General features: G+C 40.6%; 1 protein-coding gene across 1 annotated transcript; it reads right to left on the bottom strand.

Annotated features, from left to right (window-relative positions):
• Positions 1-548: 548 nt before the first annotated feature.
• Positions 549-18420, bottom strand: LOC308304569 (clathrin interactor 1-like; the record flags this gene model as incomplete). Its single annotated transcript, XM_080749197.1, has 5 exons — positions 549-928; positions 2531-2723; positions 5786-6108; positions 16278-16460; positions 18417-18420. 5 exons carry the CDS (start codon positions 18418-18420, stop codon positions 549-551), a joined length of 1083 nt encoding a protein of 360 aa, XP_080605323.1.
• Positions 18421-20106: the final 1686 nt, after the last annotated feature.

The raw sequence follows: 20106 nt of genomic DNA, 5'->3' as shown, positions 1-20106 counted from the left end.
CTTCTCTGTCTCTGTCACACACACACACACACACACACACATCACACACACACACGCACACAAACACTCCCCGCCTTTATACATTATTTTATGCTTTTAACTATTAAAAAATAGCAGATATACAAGATCACAGCGCGGCAGCGAGTGCCGCACTGTGAGCTTGTAGATCTGCTATCTTTGAAAAATCGTGAACATTTCTGCAATTCTATAAATGTCTTCTAATAGGCCCTTTTTACATGGGGACGAATTACTAATTACCAGGTAGTTTTTACTAGTGAAAAAATCCTTCTTCTAAATCAGTGGATCTCAAACTTTTTCATGTCAAGGACCCCCAAAATTAAATGTATTTGGCAGCGGACCCCCATCTCAAAATATGTTGTTCAAGGGACCACCCAGAAGCAAATATTTGAGTTACAAACTTCAAAAAAAAATCACGATTTTTCAAAAATAGCAGATCTACAAGCTCGCAGCGCGGCACTCAGTGCAGCGCTGTGAGCTTGTATATCTGCTATTTTTCAATAGTTAAAGCATTAAATAATTCTAGGCCTTTATTTTCCAAAGTTGCCGAAGGTCGCGAAGGCATCTTGTTTGGGTGGCACCATGGCCGAGGGGGCGATGGGGTGCGTGGTGGTCAGGCCCATGCCGGGCATGCCCACCCCGGGCATCCCCATGCCGGGCATCCCCCCCATCACCACCGGAGCAGCCATGCCCATGTTTATGCTCATGTTCATGCCCATCACGCCCTGGTTGACCACGTTGACGGGGATGGCGCCCACGCCCCCCACCATGGCGCCCCCCGTGGCCATGGAGGCGGGCATCCCCATGGCCATGGCGTTGGCGGGCGGTCGGATGACGGGCGCGACGGAGGGAGGGGAGCTGAGGTTCAGCCCCGCGAAGGTCTGGGGCAGCAGGTTGACGGGAGGCACGCCTGGGGTACACACACACACACACACGCACACACACACACACACACACACACACACACACACACACACACACACACACACACACACACACACACACACACACACACACACACACACACACACACACACACACACACACACACATACACATACACACACAGGGGACACAGAACAGGGAGTTATCACCAGGGGTGATATCAAGTTTTAGGGCTGGTTCTCAAGGGAGCGCTACATGTTGCTTGGTATGCACTATGCACCCTGACATTTTGCTGAATATTTCACCATTTGTTTAATATACAAATAGGTCTTTATGACCAATGCAATGCAACCATTTCAGTACTGAAGCGCAACAGAGCAATATGAATAATTCTGCGCCTTTAAAAGCAATGAATCCGTTAAGAGAACTACATACAGTATGATGACTGATTCTTTTTTTAAAGATTTGTTTTGGGGCTTTTATGCCTTTATTGATAGGACAGTATTATGACAGGAAATGGGGAGAGAGATGGGGATTGACACTCAGCAAAGGCCGTCGGGATCGGGCTTGAACCTGCAACGCGCTGTCATGCATCAGAGCCTATGTGGCATGTGCCTGGACCGCTAGGCCAGCGGGCGACCCAGACTGCTTATTTTAAAGGGATCCCTGTCTAATACGATAAATATGCCTTAATACACTATAATTGTCCTCTATAGCTACAATGTAAAATTAAAAACACCTTAAATATTTTATTTCTTCTAGAAATAGCTAATCTTTCACTCAATAGGGGAAATGCCCGTCGCAAGTTGATGATGTCATAAATGTCATGTGTGATCTATCCCTATGGAATTTTGGCATGCATGTGCAAATAAAAACAAACATAATACTTCCTATGGTTAAGATGAGCATCAAATCAATATTTCAAGTTTTTTTTTTTGCACATGCATGCCATAAATTCCATAGGGATAGATCACACATGACATTTATGACATCATCAACTTGCGACAGGCATTTCCCCTATTAGTATTTTCTAGAAGAAATACAATATTTAAGGTGTTTTTAATTTTACATTGTAGCTATAGAGGACAATTATAATGTATTAAGGCATATTTGTCGTATTAGCCAGGGATCCCTTAACACAAAGGGTGCCTATCCCGACTCAAGTCGGGTTTTCAAATCCGACTGCCGAGTGTGTTTCCTATTGGAAACCGTAGCGTGCGGCACCCGGAACTGATGCAAAACCTCAAATTCACATAATCCTTCCGGAAACCTCTGTTTACCACAATGGATTGCTGTGAAGTAAAATGGATTTATCTCGTAATCTATCCCCAGGTCACGTTCTTGTTTAACAAGCCCTTCTCTACGGACCATAACAAAAGCGCGGATCATGGTTGTCATTTTTCTCTTTTGGGTGAAAGAAAATATGACCATAGCGACCATAATCGGATTACATTTGGACCCGTGGTGCGTTCGAGGAGCCTCGGAAAAAAGTTAAAAACACTGGAAAAACCCTGGCACTCTTATATACCCGGCAATAAGAATAAACTTAAAATAGGTTGGGATATCAATGCAATTTTGTCAGCTAATTGTCTTTCCTCACAACACAGTGTGTGAACGAATGGTTTACCTTGCTGTTGGATGATGTTGTTGAGGGTGGGCGGGGTCTTGCAGGGGTTCAGGCCCGCGGACAGGAAGTCCAGGCTGATGTTGACCGAGGGGTCGGACCAGGTCGACCCCAGGGGTCCCTGACCTCCGACCCCGACCTTCTGTTGCTGCTGCTGCCCGTGCAGGGACTGCTGGGACATCAGACCACCAAGACTCTGAAAGCATGACGTCATCCTGTTATCTATGGCAGAGGTTCTCAAACGTATACATTTGTAAGACCCACCATAACTCTGAGAGTGTACACCTAGAGCAGGGTTGGGCATAGAGATGTTACCGATCAATCGGCAATGGATCGGATCGGGCCGATCAAAGCGTGATCGGCGATAATCGGTGGTTTAGATCAAAAGGTAAATTCACCGATCGGATCGGATCGGTGCATCCAATCAACCAGCAGTTCAGTATGCCCACTTGAGGCCATTTTGGGGTATTGATTTCCACAGTGCTGAAGGAATAATTAGTTACTGCTATGATAATAAATACATAGTAATGCTGGTAAATAACTATAAGGCAAATATATAAATGAATTCATGAGTGAATGAATGAATTAAAGTTAAAACATTAACATTTAGAAAATATAAATAATAACTTGATCGGATCGGTGATTGATCGGTATCGGGTGATCAAACTTTTGTGATCGGTGCTCGGTGATCGGTTCCAAAAAACCTGATCGGACCATGGCAACTTTGATGCTGGGGAGGGCTACTATATTTTTACACACACTCCAGAGGGCCACAATGCATATACAGTAAAAACTAGCAAAAATAGCAGATCTACAAGCTCAAAACGCGTCGCAGTGCGACACGTTTTGAGCTTGTAGATCTGCTATTTTTGCTAGTTTTTAATTGGTATCCTGAAAAGTATTTTTTAATTTAATTTCAAATGCATGTACAGGTTCTTATGTTACTTATGTTACTTCTTAGTTTATTAACTTAATCACAAATGCATTGGACATAAAAAAAGAGACTTGTTGTAGGCTACTAGTCATCAAGAAGATACTAATATACAGTCGACTGAAGCAATTAGCCAGTAGCTATGCCCCTCCCGAAAAAGCTTTTGTCCAATGCTAGCTTAGCAACCGGCAGCTTGCCAAGGCTGTTGCCAAGGCAAACCTTGGCAAGCAGGAAGTTATTCTAAGCTAGCATTGGACAACAGCTTTTTGGGAGGGGCATAGCTACTGGCTAATTGAAGCTGGTCAAGTTTGCACATTTGGAATTATAACAGCTGAAACCAATAATATATCAGTATTCTGATATTAACCTGCGGGCCGCATTAAGTGAAGGTGGGGGCCGCATGTGGCCCCCGGGCCGCCAGTTGCCCATGTATGACCTAGACTCTAGAGCTGGGTCTGTCCTGACATTTCCTCCAGTTAAGTAAGCAATTTACCCCGAGTGAGAGGACATTATGCTCTGATAATGTCCTGTGTTAGGGGGTGATCGGACGAGGCGAAGCCGAGTCCGATAACCCCCTAACACAGGACATTATCAGAGCATAATGTCCGACCCCGAGTGGTAAATAGCTTTTCTACCACTTTTTCCCATATACATGAAAGAAAACACATAGTTGTAACTTGCAAGGATCTTAAGTTACAATCATTATTGCCTATAAAACTTCCGCCATAACAACAAATAGTGCCACAAACAACATCTTCTACTCACCACCAGATGGCGCCAACTCCATGCTGAGACGCGACCGAGTATTTCCCGGTGAATCTGTGCGCAAAGGTGGGGGCCGATGAGCAAGGAGGGTTGCGAGCTTATGAGAAACAACTAAAATAATAATAATATAAACTTGGCGAAAACAGTTGCGTGCATTAGCGCAAATGGAAAACATTCAATTAACTTCTGAAAAGCCTACACGGCCTTTAAACAGCGTGCATACGGTGCATTAGCGCAAGATTAGATGAGGATAAAGGAAATCATTAAATGGAAAACATTAAATTAACTTCTGAAAAGGCTTCTTCTAAGCCTACACTATATAGCCTACTAAAAACGAGTGAATCTTGCCACACGTGAATAATTGTGGTTCAGTGGTTGTAAACAATAACACAGACAATATAAAATCCTTAGTTGTGGGAAGAAAAGGATATCATCATCATGGCCCCAAATAACTTTTAAATATCTTGCAATTGGAGACGAGTCTCTTACTAAATCGGCAAGAGTGCCTCTCATTTTCAATACATAAAAGCTAAGCTATACTATAACCTCATCATCATCCGCAATAGTCAGTGGTGCACACTCCCAAGCCCCCACCTTTGCGCACAGATTCACCGGGAAATACTCGGTCGCTGCTGAGACAGATGTCTAGCTTACAGCTAAGCTAACGTCAGTTAAAAGCACCGTTCCGGCCGTAAATAGAGGCTGTTCGCTTCCAGAAAGGCATAGGTTCAGAGAAAAGGGGCTTTAAAGTTGGCGGATTGCATTGGATCCAAATAAATCGGCGACGATAGTACGCACGTTAGTAAATATAGGACGGCTGCGACCGTCATTTGTTGGTGGGGGGAAAGGTGTTCCGACCATGGGTTCCGACTCCCTCCTGAAGTCCCCGGATGCGTTCATCGCGTATTGATCTCGGAAATTTGCCTCATTTGCATGTACATCCGGGCATTTCACACATTCCGGCTATTGTGGCCTCATTTACTACTGTTTTAAGCCAATCACAATCCAGTATTTGAACACGTGACTAGAAAAAGTGGTAGAAGAGGGGGTTTTTCGTTGGAGTGAGTTAAAGGAGTAGTTCACCCCCAAAATGACTTTTTTTCTATTGATTACTCATGCCATGGAGACTTGATTTCAATAATATTTTTTGTTTTTTGTCACATTCCTAAGACAAAAATTTGATTCGAGTAAGTTTACCCCCATTGATTCCGGGTGGGGACCCGTTTCGAAACGGGTCCCCATCCGGAACGAATGGGGGTAAATTTATTGTTATCACATTTTTATCTTAGGAATGCGACAAAAAACAAAAAATATTATTGAACTCTACACTCCATGGCATGAGTAATCAATTAAAAAAAAAGTCCTTTTGTGGGTGAACTACTCCTTTAAGGGCAGCAAATGAGTTAAGTACCGCCAGCGCCTGCAAGATTTGCGTTGAGACGTGCTGGTACCGCGGGATCCCGCTCCCGATGCAGGGCTCTATCCTGGGGGTCTCTGGACCCCAACTTTCTGCTATATTGGGTAAAGTATAAATCATTGTTAGAGGTCATGTGGTCACCTACCTGTTGGGAGCGGGACAGCGGTACAGTTCCCATGACTCCCGGCGAGGCCCCGCCCATCGAGAAAGTCATGCTCTGCGAGGCGCTGAGCGTGGCGTGCTGATTGGTCAGCTGATGGCCGCCGCCACCGCCCATCAGGTCAAAGAGCTCGGCCGAGGGCGGGACAGAGGAGGCGGGGTTTGAGGGCGGAGGCGACTGGACGCAGCCAAACAGGTCGCCCACGGGCTGGGAGGAGGGCGCCACGCTCGAAGAGGAGGAGGCCGGGGGATTGGCCGAGAAGGTGTTCCAGTCTCCGAAATCGCCGTTCCCATTGGATGCCGCAGCAGCTGGAGCAGAATGATTGGTTGAATTTCAACTATATTTTATAGTATACACATTCTGGTGAGTAGAGTTTACTTTCATGTGTTGTCCTATAGAGCAATTCTTTGTTGCAGGATATTGAATATGACTGATTGAATATTTTATTAGACACTACAGTAAAAAAAATCCTTGAGATAAAAATGGACCCACAAAACTATGGTTGAGTGATGAGCCATCACTTTTCTGGGGTCAGCTCAGTTTTGTGGGGTCCGTTTTTAGCCCAAGGAATGTTTTCCGTGCAAAACAAATGCTTGCAATGAATTCAGAATCATGAAAAACCCCTAGTTAAACCCCTCACATGCTACTTTTTTTTGCCAACACTTTTTTAAAGGAGCTATATAGTCAACTTTTTCTTGAAAAACAGATGCTAAAATTTAAATAATGTTTCGAAAATATTTTATAAAAAAACAAGCTTCATACATGTGTTTCTATTCAAAAATGACCACAAAAAGCGTAAAATAAAGATAAAATAATCATTTTGGCCATTGTCGGGCCGACACTTTGTTTACATTCTAGTCTATTCTTTGATAGTGTTAGACTAGGATGTAAACAAAGTGTCGGCCCGACAATGGCCAAAATGATTATTCATTATTTTACGCTTTTTGTGGTCATTTTTGAATTGAAACACATATATGAAGCTTAATTTGGTAGCACTTTACAATAAGGTGCCCTAATAAAGACTTATTATCAGTTAATAAGATACTTAATAACTGTTTATTAACTCTAATAAAAACGTTATTAAACTCTAATAAACACATTATAAACGGTATAATATGAATCTTATAAACAATTAATAAACTACTTATAAGATACTTATTAACCGTAATATATACTTAATACATCTTAATAAAAGATTAATAAGAACGTTTTAAAAACATAATAAAACATTTTATACAATGCTTAATTAAACATTAATATCAAGTAAATATTAAGTCATCTATAAACCTTATTATATGTTTATACATGTTAATAAATGAATAATAAGAAAGTAAAAAACCTTAATTAACACTTAAATGAAAAGGTACCTTATTAACAGTTAATTAACAACTTATAAGTAACCAATACACCTTATTATATTTCAATACAGGTTAATAAACCATCTTAATTAGGCATCTATTAACACGTTAATTAGGCATTTTGTGGGTACCTGTTGTAAAGTGGGAACATGTCTTATTAACTGTTTTACCGCTTCGGACGTTCCTGTCCCGTTCACCCCAATGTTCAACCCAGCTCGTTGCCAATACGAACGCTCGTTCTTTTACCTTGTCTGATGACTGTAAGCTGATGAGGGGTCGCACGGGTGTGTACAGTAAAAACATCTCCCGTAATGCTGCTTTTAAATATCCACCACGCGTAAACATCAATGATGTCCAATTCACTTCCTGGCTGTTCTCTGTGGACCTGATCTAGATTATGCATTTTTATGCTCTGAACGACGGCAAGCGGAGCGGCCCAATAGACCGTTTGTCAGCCTTCTGATTGGTCCCTGAGACTCCCTGACTGGCCAACCAGAAAAAAACATTCACTTTTTGCTATCGGGGGTGGAGTTTGTGCAGTGGAGAATGTTGCTTCAGGCTTTCAACAACTGTCCGCAGTGCGCGACACGGAGATCGGCCGGTACGGTGATAGCGACGGCAAGCGTCAAGCGATCTCGCTCATCATAACGAATAAGCTTCAACAAACTAGTTCACATGTACCTTATCAATGGTCTAAGAGTCACGATTGGGTACATATAATTTAAATGGGCAGAATTACGAAAAGCCAGCCTATTATGTGAGGAGAAACATTCTCTCTGTCCTCTTCCTAGTACCCAAGATGCAATGCGCTTCTCTTTCTATCTCTGATCCAGAGGATTAAACTAATTAAAACATTTATTTTTCGGGGGAAAACTACTGTTTTGCTATGTAATTACTGTACCTTTTTCTTCCCTTTTTATTAATATCACGTAGATGTGTTTTTTGTGGTACTTTATATAGCTGTAATGAGGCTATGAAGGGAAAAAAAATCGCATCCACTACCACTATAAAAGAATCTGCAAAGAGGATTCTGTCCCACTGGGATTAAACAAATTAAAACATATATTTTCGGGTAAACCCCCTGTTTTGCAATGTAACTACTGTACCTTTGTCTTCCCTTTTTATTAATATCACCTAGGTGTTTTTCCTTTGGTACTTTATATAGCTGTAATGAGGCTATGAAGGGGAAAAAAATCCCATCCACTTCCACTATAAAAACAATCTGCCCAGGGTTAATGTCCCATCATAGTAACAGGGCAGAATGGGGCGGGATTTACAAAAGGGTTTATTCACATCTATTCTTTGCATAAGGCTGCCCACTGCCGCCAGCTAGGCTAAAGTACACATATAATAGGTCCAATAAAAAAATTATTTTTAAAATAATGAATAGATCTTTTTCTATAACATCGCAAAGGTAAGCTGCTTTTTGCTGGCACCAGCCCCAATAAATAAATAATAAATCTGGCAGTAGAATTGTTAATGATTTGTTGAGGTAAATAAAACTGTTTATTAACCTGTATTAAAATATAATAAGGTTTATTGGTTACTTATAAGTTGTTAATTAACCGTTAATAAGGTACCTTTTCATATAGTTTATTAAGTGTTAATTAAGGTTTTTTGACTTTCTTATTATTCATTTATTAACATGTATAAAGATATAATAAGGTAGATGACTTAATATTGACTTGATAATAATGTTTAATTAAGCATCGTATAAAATGTTTTATTACGTTTTTACAACGTTCTTATTAATCTTTTATTAAGATGTATTAAGTATATATTAAGGTTAATAAGTATCTTATAAGTAGTTTATTCATTGTTTATAAGATTCATATTATACAGTTTATAATGTGTTTATTAGGGTTTAATACAGTTTTTATAAGAGTTAATAAACAGTTATTAAGTATCTTATTAACTGATAATAAGTCTTTATTAGGGCACCTTATTGTAAAGTGCTACCATCGGTATTAAACCCTAATAAACACATTATAAACTGTATAATATGAATCTTATAAACAATAAATAAACTACTTATAAGATACTTATTAACCTTAATATATACTTAATACATCTTAATAAAAGATGAATAAGAACGTTGTAAAAACGTAATAAAACATTTTATACGATGCTTAATTAAACACAATATCAAGTCAATATTAAGTCATCTATAAACCTTATTATATCTTTATACATGTTAATAAATGAATAATAAGAAAGTCAAAAAACCTTAACTGTTCTGCTGCCGTTGACAGTCCTCACCGTCATTGAAAGGGTTAATACCATGGCGCCGTTGACGGTGAGGACTGTGAATCTTACTGTATATACAGTAAAGATATTATTACTTACTTAATGTCGCTCCGGTCCCGCCCCCATCGGTAATGTCGGCGATTTGTTTACAACGCACGTTGGGCGTGCACGCGAAGTGAAGCTCCTCAATGTTAAGTCAATGGAGAGGCCCATAAAGAAACTTCATTTAAACAAAATAGCCATTTTGAGACATTTTGCAGCAGATCTAAATGTAAACAAGGCACAAGGCAGGGCGCAGCCATCTTCCTCTTCTTGTCCCACACTGTCATGTGACTAGATGACGTAATCGTTGCCGTCAAGTGATAATCCAAAAAAACAAAAACAACCCCCTTCCAGCCCTTCAAAATAATAGCGGCGGCCTATGGAGGAAACGGCGTGGCACCGAGGCACCAAGCAAACCTTCAGATTAAGAGGCACTAATTGTGTTAATTAACACTTAATAAACTATATGAAAAGGTACCTTATTAACCTTACTAAATAGATTTCTTAATAACATTGAAACAGTGCCTTATTAACATTAACATTAATACAATCTTTATTGAGCATTCATTAGCACGTTAATTAGGCATTTTGTGGGTACCTGTTGTAAAGTAGGAACATGTCTTATAAATATCAACAAATCCTTAACACTTATGTAGCCATGATTTTTTCTCTTCAATGGGCCACGTTGCCATGGTTACCATAGACTTCCATGTAATTGCGCAATTGTGTAAAAAGTGCACGCCCATGCCTAGATGATGCACCACGTGTGTGCAGGCTGTTCACAGCTTTCAAACAAAAAAATCCGCTTGGAAATCCGTTCAGGCATTCATGATTTATAGGCCATTATGTTTTCTTCAGATGTAAACAAACATGGCTGCCATGTTTGAAAGAATGGGTTGGTATGGGGGTTAAACATGCAATTTCAAAAAATTTGAAAAAAAAAAAAAAAATGTTTTCAAAAACGGCCCAAACTCGGGAAACTCGGGGTTGGCACAGCACTAGTACCAATACAAACTCGGGAAACTCGGGGTTGGCACCATATGTGTTAATAAAGTGTGTTATTAACATTGAAACAGTTTTATTTACTTCAAAAAATCATTAACAGTTCTACTGCCAGATTTATTATTTATTTATTGGGGCTGGTGCCAGCAAAAAGCAGCTTACCTTTACGATGTTATAGAAAAAGATCTATTCATTATTTAAAAAGGTTTTTTTTTATTGGACCTATTATATGTGTACTTTAGCCTAGCTGGCGGCAGTGGGCAAAGAATAGATGTGAATTGGGCCGCTCCGCTTGCCGTCGTTCAGAGCATAAAAATGCATAATCTAGATCAGGTCCACAGAGAACAGCCAGGAAGTGAATTGGACATCATTGATGTTTACGTGTGGTGGATATTTAACTCATTGAGTGCCAATCCCGAACTAGTTCGGCTTTATTAGCGTATCGCAGAGTGCCGATCTCGAACTAGTTCGGCTTTAAAAAAAAAAAAAAAAAAAAAAAAAAATTGAAATTTTTTTTTTGATTTTTTTTTTTTTTTTTTTGACCCCATCAAATCTGGTGAACATGATTTCAATCGCGATTTTGCATGTTCCACCCCATACAACCCCATCTAACATACAGGGCAGCCATTTTTGTTTACATAACATGTAAAACATAATGGCCATTATCTCAAGAATGCCTGAACGGATTTCCAATCGGATTTTTTTGTTTGAAAGCTGTGAACAAACTGCACAAATCCACTCCTGGATTGCATTGGATTTTTTAGAGCTCATTCTTCTTTGTTTTTTTCCCATGCATGAGGTGTGCAAGGTTTAATCGTGGCTAAATTGCAGAAAATAGATCTTCTAAAATGCTTGGTAGCCAATAGCTAACTTCAAGCTAACTTCATCCTCTTCCTGTACATGCACAAAGGAAAGTGTTCAGGCAAGTCATGGCTGCAGGGCTTCTGCATATACCAGCATATCTCTATGGGATTTTCTATGGCCACTGGGCGCCCTCTAGTGGTGAACGGGGTGGCACTCAAAGAGTTAAAAGCAGCATTACGGGAGATGTTTTTACTGTACACACCCGCGCAACCCCTCATCAGCTTACAGTCATCAGACAAGGTAAAAGAACGAAAGTTCGTATTGGCAACGAGCTGGGTTGAACATTGGGGCGAATTGGACGGGAACGTCCGAAGCGGTAAAACAGTTAACTCAGTCGGTGCCATATTTAAAGTGGGATGACCTCTTATATTGCCGGTTCGCCAACAAAGGGTTAAAAAAATAGTGTGCACGCTGGTGCACACATTCGTGCACAGATCATGCACTATGCATGTGCATGCTTTTCACAGCTTTCAAACAAAAAAATCCGCTTGGAAATCCGTTCAGGCATTCAGGAGAAAGGGGCCCTTATGTTTTCTTCAAATGTAAACAAACATGGCTGCCATGTTTGAAAGATGGGGTTGGTATGGGGGTTAAACATGCAATTTCGCGATCGCGATCATGCCTAGTACACTGTTGGAGGTCCAAAACATTTTTTTTCAAAAAAAAAATTTTCAATTTTTTTTTTTTTTTTTTTTTTTATTTAAAAAAAAAAGACGTTCAGAAGACGTCTGGCAGGGACGTCAGGGACGTAGTGAAAAAGACGTTTTAAAGACGTTTTTATCATAGAAACATATTTTTTGGCAGGGTATGAGTTAATAAGACATGTTCCCACTTTACAACAGGTACCCACAAAATGCCTAATTAACGTGTTAATGGATGCCTAATTAAGATGGTTTATTAACCTGTATTAAAATATAATAAGGTTTATTGGTTACTTATAAGTTGTTAATTAACTGTTAATAAGGTACCTTTTCATTTAGGTGTTAATTAAGGTTTTTTGACTTTCTTATTATTCATTTATTAACATGTATAAACATATAATAAGGTTTATAGATGACTTAATATTGACTTGATATTAATGTTTAATTAAGCATTGTATAAAATGTTTTATTACGTTTCTAAAACATTCTTATTAATCTTTTATTAAGATGTATTAAGTATATATTAAGGTTAATAAGTATCTTATAAGTAGTTTATTAATTGTTTATAAGATTCATATTATACAGTTTATAATGTGTTTATTAGGGTTTAATAACGTTTTTATAAGAGTTTATAAACAGTTATTAACCCTTTGTAAGCCACGGGGAGCCCCTTAATGTTAAAATCGTACTATATCGGACTTCCTAGGGGGGGAGGGGCAGCCAATCGTCTTTTCCCGTACTTTCCCGTATTTACCGAAATAAATGATTTTCATCCGAAAATCGGCGATCGTCTAACCTTCCCTAGTCACCACTCGTGCATTGATAGCTCATGCACGGTCTGACATGAAGCAGAGGTGACGTCAGCTCCTTTCCTTCTCCAAGGCTACTCCCAGCCATCCGTTTGCTGTCTGTACACTAGTGCTCCTACTGCAGCCATGCTTGGGGCTATGCTAGCGAAAATTTTCAGTTCTGTTCTTGAGCCACACATGGATTATTTGCGGGGACATTTACGTGAACGGATCGCGCACGCGAAACGCACGGGGAGATCGATGATCGGCCAAAACCCCCATTCTATCCCAACGGAGATCGAGAAAATCATGGTGAGCTAATGACCTGGGGGAAAAAAAAAAGAAAAAACAACGGCGCTGTCCAAGAAGGAGGGGCAGCGGGCTCATGTTTATAAACACTAGAAGCTGGGCCGCCCAAAGGGCGGCCCAGCGTCTAGTCGGCGACCTGGCCAACTCGGAACAATGTAAATAGGGAATGAATGCCCCGCCCTTTAGGACCCGTTTTGACCATCTGTCTGCCTGTGTCCATTTATGCCCATATATGGAGATATCTGTATCTGTCTGTCTGTCTGTCGGCGTCCATTTTATGTCCATATATGGAGATCACTGCAGTTATAGTTCTGGGTCCATTTTATGCCTAGATATGGAGATATCTGTCTATCTGCGTCCATTTTATGCCCATATATGGAGTATCTGTCTGTGCCTCCAACTGTGTTGCAGACACAGTGCCGGTTCCCCCTTTAATGCAAACCTCACACCTGTTGTCATAGGACCCGTTTTGAACATCTGTTTGCCTGTGTCCATTTATGCCCATATATGGAGATATCTGTATCTGTCTGTCTGCGTCCATTTTATGCCCATATATGGAGATCTTTGACCATCTGTTTGCCTCTGTCCATTTATGTCCATATATGGAGATATCTGTATCTGTCTGTCTGCAATCCATTTTATGCCCATATATGGGGGCATTCATTTTATGCCCATATATGGAGAACGCGCGTGCCCGTGGGACGAACGGTTCTCGAGATACGCGGATTACATACATACATACACACTCACAGAGATTTTTTGTTGACTCATGTGGCGTACGTGATGTCAGAGCCTTTTATGAAGTGATGTCACAATGAGTCAGAGCTTTCGCCGATTTCCTCCGGAACAGCCTGATGTCAACAATCAACCCCGCATAAGGAGATTCCGAACGTTTCGCGCCGGTTCGGGAAAACTGCGCGTCGGGTCGGGTCGAGACCCGGCACTGCACTCCGTGCCGCGGCAGGGAACGCGCGTGCCGAATCTGAAGCCGGTGGGACGAACGGTTCTCGAGATACGCGGATTACAGACAGACAGACACGCAGAGACTTCTCGCATTTATAGATAGATAATATTATGTCTCAGATCACAATACAATAATATAAATTTCATGGCTAATCTACCAACCACCATTCTATTTCGGACGGCAAAGTGTTAAGTATCTTATTAACTGTTAATAAGTCTTTATTAGTAATAGGTATTACCGCGATTTTATCATTTATCGTGATAAAAAAGCACTCAAGATAATCGTATCGTGGAGATTTAATGTATTGTGATATCGTCCTCCATCATGCAATGGGATCAATTCACCTTTTGTTTGCCAAGCTGCATATCCGGTACCACTAAAACCCTCTATTGGTAAAACATACTTATAATATACGTACTTGACAGTCTTTTTTTCACACTCTACCATATCGCTTTGCCAAAAAATAGCCGATCTACAAGCTCACGACGCGTTGTGAGCTTGTAGATCTGCTATTTGTTGGCAAATGTTCCGCCCCAGGATGTTGGGTGTATTTTGATTATCGCGATAATGTCGTTCTGTGGTCACAATAATCGTGATATGAAATTTTCAATTTTCAACCTAGTTGGCATTGTGTATATTATTGTGCATCTCAGTTCCCGTATGCGAAAGCAACATTTTCAATTGGTTGATGCCAGACACGTTGAAGAGAGAGTTACATCACTAGCATAGACTCTCGTAGTAAGAATGGAATGCGGGAATGCTCTGTCCATCTCAATGAGGAAGTTCCGATGTTTGGAACTACAGGCCATGGCAGCCCGCTTTGCACCGAGATCCAAGTGTGACGGAACTCTCTCTCTCTCGTCTATAGCAGTGGTTGATGCATTGTGAGCTTATAAACTGTCTATTTGGTGCATGACAACAGTGCGCAGCAAAGTAAAAATCATAATACATGCTCTGTTGTATGATGGCGCCTGGGACCGACAACAGACCTATAAGCTCACAACACACTGCATCCGGCACGCGTTGTGAACTTATAGATCGGCTATTTCCGGTCGGCTCCTCCGTCGTACGATGAAGTATATATTATGGGGCTTCAGTGGCGCAGCCAGAACTTTAGTATTGACTGGGCCTGGCCAGGAGTGGGTGGGCCTCATGCGCACGCAAAAATAAGAATTCATTTATTCATATTTTTGCCTTCAACTTCCACACTTGGCACTGCGGCTTAATTTAGATATTGGCAATGATTGATCAAGACAAACAATCTTGTACCTATATGAGATCATCACACAAACCTTAAAGCCATTTGCATATTCCTATGACACACACACACACACACACACACACACACACACACACACACACACACACACACACACACACACACACACACACACACACACACGCACACGCACACACACCACCTCTCAACGATCACCAAAAAGCCGAGGCTTCCAATCCATACCTGATATGGGCTCAGGACTGTTGTCCACTGGGGCTGCGCTGCGGCAGTAGGCATTAGATAACAAAAACATCATTTAGCTCGCCATTGTTGTCCTGATCTGCCTGATCTGATTTTCTTTCATCTTATCAATCAGTAATGAAAATTCTGATGGCCGGCCACAATATACACAGTTACAATACACAGATCTGCCACCGACCCCTCCCGAGACGTGTTCGGCGGCAGAGGTGCATTTGTTAAAATAGTTACTTATCGAAACTTGTTTTGCCAACGCCCATCTGGGACCCCCATCGGAAAATATTTTGTGCTAGGGACCCCCAGAAGAGAAGAAAATAAAGATTTTTCAAAAATGTTCCAAACCACTGTTATATCCTTAGAGTTTTCTGAAAAACACATGTTGCTATATAGTATATACTGTATACTCCATAGCTAAAATCTGAAATGACACGGATGCTTTCCTGGTTTTAACACATTAAGACTGGAAACGCATCTGTGTCATGTAACTACTTCAACTATTATTTTTTATACTTTGGCCATTTTTTTATTTTTGAAAAATTGTGAAAATAGGTAAAAATCTTTGAATAGGTATTTAAAACAGACATTTTTAACTAAAATCTTTGCTTCTGGGGGTGGTCCCTGGAACAACATATTTTGAGATGGGGGTGCGCGATCAAATACATATAACTCTAGGGGTCCTTGACATTAAAAGCTTTGAGCACCACGGAAAAAGAAACATACGTTTTTCAGAAACCCATTGGGATTTAGAAGACATTTTTGAGGTCTTTTTATAAGGAGGTGCTCACAGTTCTTGAAGCTGCCGTTCCCTCCTCCTCCCTCCATGCTGTCCGAGGAGACGCCGATGTACTTGTCCTTGTTCTTCTTGGCCTTCTTCCTCTCCTCTCGCAGCCGGTCGTCGTCCTGGACAAACTCCACCATCTCCTTCACCTTCTGCCGCACGTTGATGCCCTGGTCCTTGCCGCTCTCGTCTGCACACAGAACACAGGCACACACACACACACACACACACACACACACACACACACACACACACACACACACACACACACACACACACACACACACACACACAGGGTTTAATTGACATAATCAGGGTATTAGGACGTCCAAGATGGACGCCATTCTATGTTGACATGTGGAGAACATCTTGGTGTTCTACAGAACCTCTACAATACAAATAACAACATTTGAACATCTGAAATATTAGGCACACGTTTCTGGTTCTCAAAACACGGAGAAATCTCCAGGGTGTCTCCTAAATGACCACTGAAGAATGTACATTTCCAAAAACTCGAAGAAATATCAGGCTATCAGGCAGAGATCCGAGTTCTGAGGAGCATGCTTTTGTGAGGGGGTGGAAAGCAGCATTATTTCTTTTTTTGTTATTCCTTTGGAAACTCTTGTATTTTATTATTTTCCTTTATCCTAACGCTTGTTTTATATGTTTCCCATAATACATTTTATTGGCTATGTTGTAATAATGCTATTTCTCCCTGAATGAAACTCCACTTCTGGTATATGTGTGTGTAAGCGGGGACTGATAGGCTAACTAGCGGCCCGGGCTAGACCAATGTGAAGGGACTGACGTCCTTCCTAGCCAATCAGTCATTCTGTTGGGGAACGAGGAAGGAGACGGACGTGTGTATGCGGTGGGCAGAGGGAGGTGAACCGGCAGAGGTAACCGGTGTAACGAGGGACTGATAGCTGACTGCTAAAAGTGAGGGTATTAGCAGTAACCAAGAAATGTTGATGTTGAAGACGAGTGAGCTCTATAGTGCGACGCAGTGATCCAGACAACACGGTGGTGCCTAGCAGAACCAGGAGTGTTCCAGCCATCCACCTATCCTGATCCAGACGAGCCGAGACGAGCCGCTCTACCCAGGCTGACGAGAGAGGTCCGCAGTGGTGTCGTGCAAATCACTCGCAGCGGCAGCCACTTGGCTGCCCCGTTGTGAGTATCCAATCTATGCACCATTTGTCTATTCGAGCCACCGACCTGAAGTTGTGCCGATAAATTGTAGTATACGAAGATACTGGCCTATTTTCCTTGTTCACAGATGTGTGGGCCTAAGAAGTAGACGTACCGAAGAGTTGCTGTGTCCCTCTACACCCCTCACCCACTCTGCTTAGCTATTATTATTATTATACCTGCCTATCGCATATTCCTGTTTATAACGTAGTTATCTAACCATACGTCCTTGCTGAATCGCATTAACTGCAATATTTATTATTATTATATAACAAGCCTTAACTGCTAACGGCAAATATTGCACCCGCACTTTAACTGTGCGGTGGATCTGATAAGGGGGAAGTTTACCCGGGTTTGTTGGTTTTATTGTTGGTTGTTTTGTAGTTTTAGATTAGAGGCGCCGAAGGAGTGACAGGGTTCTTTTATTTTATTTTGCATTGTTTTCATGGCGTATAGAAGCCCCTGTACTTAGTTAATAAAGATTGTTATACTTTTTCTAAACTTGTTGTCCGGTCTCATTCTCTCCTGAGGTTTATATTGCTCTGGTTACCTGTAAAACGTACCTGTGTGTCCTAAAAGGGTTATTACTTTATATCTCCTTTTCCTCTTTTATAGAGGTGGCATTGTCGGAAGTCTTATAATTATATATGGAAATGCTAATGATAATACCTAAATAATACACTTGAATCAAAAGGGTGTAACATAATTATTTATTGGCAAATCCAAGAAATAAGGTGTTGACAAGAGTACCAGTTTATACTGGCTGTTAATGTGAGTTGGGCCACCCTTACACTTTCATAGTCATTTTCATTATTTTACTTTTATTTTACTTTTTTTGTACCTCTTAATGGACAGTTTGTGCATGTATCTTAAGTTACACAGAAATAAATTCTGAAGTTAGTGAGACCACGAAGCTTGAGGAAAATGCTGGTAACTTACTGTCAGTACAACCTACGCATTGTGGTTAATGTTTATGGGAAACTATGAAGAATATCACAGGATACTGAAAGGTGTTACTTGACAAACCCAGTAGGTTATGTTGTGCACAGGCGGGTGTGTGTATGTTTGTGGTTTCTTTGTCTTATTGGTGCACATATTGGAGTGTGGGCGGTCATATGTGATATAAATGCAACAGTGCCGTCTGCGTTTAGGGCAGTATTGTGTTGTGAAGAGCTGGACCGTATCAAACACCCGCAAGACGAATTCAGGTGTAATGGCTGTGGCTCGGCATTCTGATAACATTGAGATCAAAGAAGACGACGATCCTGTCTATGCCAATGTTGAGACCAAGACTAGGCCTACAGCTCAGGAGAGGGTTCCGCAGAAGATACCGCAGTCTGGTAAGAGATGTTATTGAAAAGAAAAATCAAACTTTTTTTTTTCTTTTTACATTTTAGCCTATAACCCATGATTAAAAAACAAAATAATAATAACAATCCTAACAGGTTTCTGAAAAACATATCAGTGGTGCTCAAACCTTTTCATGTCAAGGACCCCCAAAATTACATGTATTGGGCCACGGACCTCCATCTCAAAATATTTCGTTTCAGGGATGCCCAGAAGCAAGATTTCAGTTAAAGATTTTCGCTTTAAAAAATATACTGTATATATTATATATTCAAAGATTTGCACACATTTTCATGATTTTTCTACAAGTTCATAGTGTGGCACAAAGTGCTATGAACTTGTATATCTGCTATTTTTGAATAGCCAAAAATAATAGTAAAATGATGGTTTCTTGGTTTTAATGGGTTAAAACAAGATATTCAAAAATTATAACTGATCTCAATCACTCTGTGTGTGTGTGTGTGTGTGTGTGTGTGTGTGTGTGTGTGTGTGTGTGTGTGTGTGTGTGTGTGTGTGTGTGTGTGTGTGTGTGTGTGTGTGTGTGTGTGTGTCCTTCAGCAGACAACAGATTACATCGGCGAGTTGGAGTCATTTTTGGACTGCTTTTTTCTGTTCTAGCTCTCCTTGCTATCCCACTGTACCTCTGTATGTTAAGTTTCATAACATATTCAATGGTTTTACATTTATACTATTTAATAACAATTTATTACAATGTTTTATACATTTATACTATTTAATAACATATATTATTACAATGATTTATACATTTATACTATTATGACATTTGTTGGATCACCACACTAGCAAACATAGTATATGATACCCAATACAATATATTATTAGTTATAGTAATAGATTGAGTAGTAACAACAGAAGCTGTAGCAGCGTTGGTACTTGCACAATACAATAACATTTTCATTTTTTAAATGTAGGTGGTTTTTAAATAATGGATCTCCTATTTTGGAAATATTGTTTCCATACAGATCAGTCCAACATGGTGGAGAAAGACCAACTCATGGGCAGTTACGATCAACTACAGGCCATCAACAACAACCTGACTGAAAAGCTAGACCAATTAGAGACCAAGAACAACAATCTGACTGAAAAGCTAGACCAATTAGAGACCAAGAACAACAACCTTACTGAAAAGCTAGACCAATTAGAGACCAAGAACAACAACCTGACTGAAAAGCTAGACCAATTAGAGACTAAGAACAACAATCTGACTGAAAAGCTAGACCAATCAGAGACCAGGAACAACAACCTGACTGAAAAGCTAGACCAATTAGAGACCAGGA

This window comes from Nannobrachium achirus, assembly GCF_963921795.1.
Source record: "Nannobrachium achirus genome assembly, chromosome: 19".
Taxonomy (NCBI): domain Eukaryota; kingdom Metazoa; phylum Chordata; class Actinopteri; order Myctophiformes; family Myctophidae; genus Nannobrachium; species Nannobrachium achirus.
This window is presented reverse-complemented; position numbering and strand designations above follow the sequence as displayed.